At 64.7% G+C, this 3,668-nt stretch overlaps 1 protein-coding gene across 1 annotated transcript in view; it reads right to left on the reverse strand.

Annotated features, from left to right (window-relative positions):
* Positions 1-124: 124 nt before the first annotated feature.
* The window catches only part of LOC102034363 (beta-xylosidase/alpha-L-arabinofuranosidase 2), a 5,914-nt gene continuing 2,370 nt past the window's right edge, over positions 125-3,668 (reverse strand). The window contains exons 2-14 of the mRNA XM_031063034.1: positions 3,545-3,668; positions 3,289-3,448; positions 2,976-3,146; positions 2,805-2,896; positions 2,556-2,713; positions 2,368-2,471; positions 2,049-2,273; positions 1,855-1,940; positions 1,531-1,667; positions 1,280-1,369; positions 958-1,166; positions 632-838; positions 125-524 (exon numbers count right to left, since the gene is read on the reverse strand). Of these exons, the coding sequence (XP_030918894.1) occupies positions 237-524; positions 632-838; positions 958-1,166; positions 1,280-1,369; positions 1,531-1,667; positions 1,855-1,940; positions 2,049-2,273; positions 2,368-2,471; positions 2,556-2,713; positions 2,805-2,896; positions 2,976-3,146; positions 3,289-3,448; positions 3,545-3,668 (2,051 nt within the window). The 3' untranslated portion in view covers positions 125-236. The remainder of the gene's footprint in view (positions 525-631; positions 839-957; positions 1,167-1,279; positions 1,370-1,530; positions 1,668-1,854; positions 1,941-2,048; positions 2,274-2,367; positions 2,472-2,555; positions 2,714-2,804; positions 2,897-2,975; positions 3,147-3,288; positions 3,449-3,544) is intronic.

Below are 3,668 nucleotides of genomic sequence, written 5' to 3' on the forward strand. Positions count from 1 at the left end.
AGCAGCGCCTCGGGGTGGGACAGCCACGGCAGGAGGGTGAAAGCACCGAGCAGGACAGTGCGGTCTTGCTCCAGGGAGATGCCAGCGCTGCGCCGGGAAGGATGGAGGGGAAGCCGCACACAGCTGCCACGGAGCACCAGCACTTTATTGCAGGGCAGAGAAGCACCACAGTGCCCGCGGCACACCGGGTACCTTCCATCCCTTCCTCGGCCAGCACCCTGTGCCCACCCCCGCTGCTAACACGTGCGTAAGGGCCGTGCCGTGCCGGTGACACTGAACCGTGCGCTCAGCACCTCCGAGGGCGCCCGTGTCTTCTGGCCCGGCTGCTGCCCTCCAGCGAACAGGGTGAAGGTGCCGGGCTCCAGGCGCCAGTCCTGTGCCCAGACAGCGCGCTGCTCGGCCAGCACCTGGAAGAACAGCTTCACCTCCCGGCCGGCCAGCACGGCCACACGGCGGAAAGCCACCAGCTGCCAGCGGGGCACCGGCACGGATGACTGCTCCCAGCGCAGGTACAGCTGCACCACCTGCACGGAGGGATGGGGCTCAGCACAGTGGGACTCCCCCTTGCAGGGGGAGCTTGGGCACATCTGTGCCCTGCACAGCCAGATCAGTGCAGAGCAGCTGTGCCCACCTCCTCACTGTCCCGCAGTCCTGTGTTCTCCAGCACCACAGACACAGAGAGGTTGGCACAGACGGGCAGCACTGGGGGGCTCAGCACCAGGTCCCGATAGCGGAAGGTGGTGTAGGACAGCCCGTACCCAAAAGGGTAGAGCGGGGCCTCCTGCCCATAGTAGCGGTATGTCCGCCCCTCCATGGTGTAGTTCTCCATCGGTGGCACCTGTGGGACAGGGCAGGGCTGGGTGGGCACAAGGAAAAACCACAGCCCTGCATCCTGCAGCTGCTCCAGCCACCAAGGCAGGGAAAGGCTAAGGGTGCCACCCGCAGCCCTGGCCTTACCTGGTGCATGCCTGCAGGCCAAGTGGCCGGCAGCCGACCAGCTGGGCTGGCCCCTGCCTCGCCCAGCAGGACCCTGGCAATGGCCAAACCCGTGGCCTGGGCAGGGAAGAAGCAGGCCAGGATGGCCCCCACGCCGTCATGTGCCTGAGCCCAGCTCACATCCAGGGGTCCCGCGTTGAACAGCAGCAGAATGACGGGGCGCCCAGCGGCTGCAGGGAGGTGGCTGTCACTGAGAGGCCGGTAGTGGCACTGCTGGGATGGCCCCAGGGTGTGCCATGGATGGGGAACACCTGTGTGGGTTGAGGTCCCACAGAGCCCCTACCTGCCTGCACAGCATCCTGCAGCAGCTCCAGCTGGTGCCCCGGCAGGGACAGGTCACTCCGGTCTTTCGCCTCCGTCTCCACATCTACCCCTGGGTGGGGACAGCCAAGAGAGAGCCCCTTACACCCCTGTGGGCACACAGGGCAGAGGGACACCGAACACCTCAGATGTGGCTCATGGGCAGCCCCTCTCTCCCAGAGCACTCCCCTGCCTCTGGCAGTGCCCACCCAGTACCCTTCCACTCCCACCTACCTGTGCCCAGGCAGACCAGCACCACGTCAGCTGCCCCCACCACCCTCACCAGCTCTGCCCGTGAGTACCACTTGCACCATGGCTCGCTGCAGCCCGCTGCGAAGCTGACATTGGCCCCCAGCATCTCCAGCCCCCTCCTGCACCAGGGAAGAGCAGAGGACACAGGGGCAGCTGTGCCCCAGGGTCAGGGCACAATGGGGACAGCCCCCTTGCCTGGCCACCAGCCAAGGGCCAAGCAGCTCCAGCAGCAGCCCTGGACAGTGCCCAGAAGAGGGGAATAGTGACCAGGAGAGGGGGACATGAGGTGGGACCACGCTGTCTCACCGGGGAGTGTAGATGTACTGAGGCTCTGGCACTGGTGCATAGTCCCCAAACAGTACCCGGGGATTGTCAGCAAAGGGACCCACAACCTGCAGAGGGCAGAGGGGTGAGGGTGGGCACCAGCAGCCCTGTGACACCTGTGTGGCCTGGGTGTGGACCCAGCATGTCCCCCTGCCCACCCCCTTGCAGGGGCTCACCGCGAAGTGCTGGCTGGACAGGTCCTGGGCCCGCAGGGGCAGTGTTCCCCTCACATTCTTCAGCAGCACAAAGCTCTTGTTTGCAGCTTCCAGCGAGAGGTTGCGGTGCTCGGGGCTCTGCACCACACTCAGGTCTAGGGAGCTGTAGGGGTTCATGGCTGGGGGGGCAAACTCCCCCAGCCGCATCCGTGTGTAGAACAGGGGCCGGACTCGGTCACGCAGCATCTGTGGAGAGCCCAACCCCAACAGCTCAGTTGTGCTTGGCAAGGACAGCCCAGGCTCTCTGCCCACAGCCCTGGTCCTGCTCCCGTTGGCTCACCTGCAGTGTGATGTTGCCCATGGCCAGAGCCTGAGGGATGCGCATGAAGACGTTGTTCCTCATGCCATAGGAGAGCTCCAAGTTGCAGCCAGCATTCACTGAGGCTGCCATGCCAGGGAGAAGGGAGAACTCCCATCATGGCTGTGTCATGCCTGAGGACTGACCCCATGCCCAGCCCCTGAGCTCACCAACTGCTGTCTCCAGGAAGCTCTGTGTGTAGTGGTGCCCTAGCATGATGAGCTCCACAGCCCCCTCGTCGCTCACCACGTAGCCATCAAAGCCCCACTCGCCACGCAGGATGTCCGTCAGCAGCTTCTTGTTGGCACAAGCGGGGACACCATTGATCCTGTTGGAGAGGGGATGGGGCAGCCAGGAGAGTGGGGCACAAGCCATGCCAAGGGCAGCCCAGCCCATATGGCCCCTGCCACGCTCCACACCTGTTGTAGCTGCACATGAAGCTGTAGGAGCCAGCCTGCACACATGCCTGGAACTGGGGCAGGAAGGTCATGCGCCAGTCCCGCTCCAGCACCTGCAAGTACCATGGCAGAGTGGGGTCAGCACCTGGAGTGTCTCCTGCCCTATTAATACCCCTGCCCCGCTGTGCTCACCTTGGCATCGAAGCTTAGCCTGGAGACAGGGATGTTCTCAGGGCCTCCGTGCACGCTGAAGTGTTTGCAGCCAGCGCTGGCCTTAACGTAACGGGGGTGCTGGCCCTGCAGCCCCTGCACAAAGCTGCGGGCCAGCTCCCCACTCAGGAACGGGTCCTCCCCATAGGTCTCCTGTCCGAGGCACAGGTGTGTCACCTCTGGGAGCCCCATTCCCATATCCCCACAGCCTGGCAAGCCATGGCCACATCCAGCTGGTCAGCCACAGTCCCTTGTGGTCTGATCCCAGCCAGGGATCACCCGCCCAAGCTGGCACCTGGTTCCTCCCCCACAGTGGGTGCCTCATGATGTTCAGGACAGGGCTGAAGCAGCTGAGCCCAGTGTGGTCAGTGTAGCGTCCAGCAGCAGCAAAGCTGTTGTGTTTGGCTCTCACCTCGGTGGCCGTGGCGTTGGCCACACGGTAGATGAGTTCTGGGCTGGGGGGACAGCACAGGGGTGTCAGGGCGACGTAGGTAAGGGGCGACCTGTCTCACCAGGTCCCATCCCACACCCCTGGTCCCCGGTGCGGGTACCTGAAGGCGGCAGCAAGCCCCAACGCCTGCGGGAAAGCCGTGGCCCATCCAGGTGCCTCGCCGTCGCCCCGCAGACACTCGGTGTTCCAGTTGTAGGGCGCGATGCCCAGCCGCGGGATGGGGG

Source organism: Geospiza fortis, unplaced genomic scaffold (genome assembly GCF_000277835.1).
Source record: "Geospiza fortis unplaced genomic scaffold, GeoFor_1.0 scaffold289, whole genome shotgun sequence".
Classification (NCBI taxonomy): domain Eukaryota; kingdom Metazoa; phylum Chordata; class Aves; order Passeriformes; family Thraupidae; genus Geospiza; species Geospiza fortis.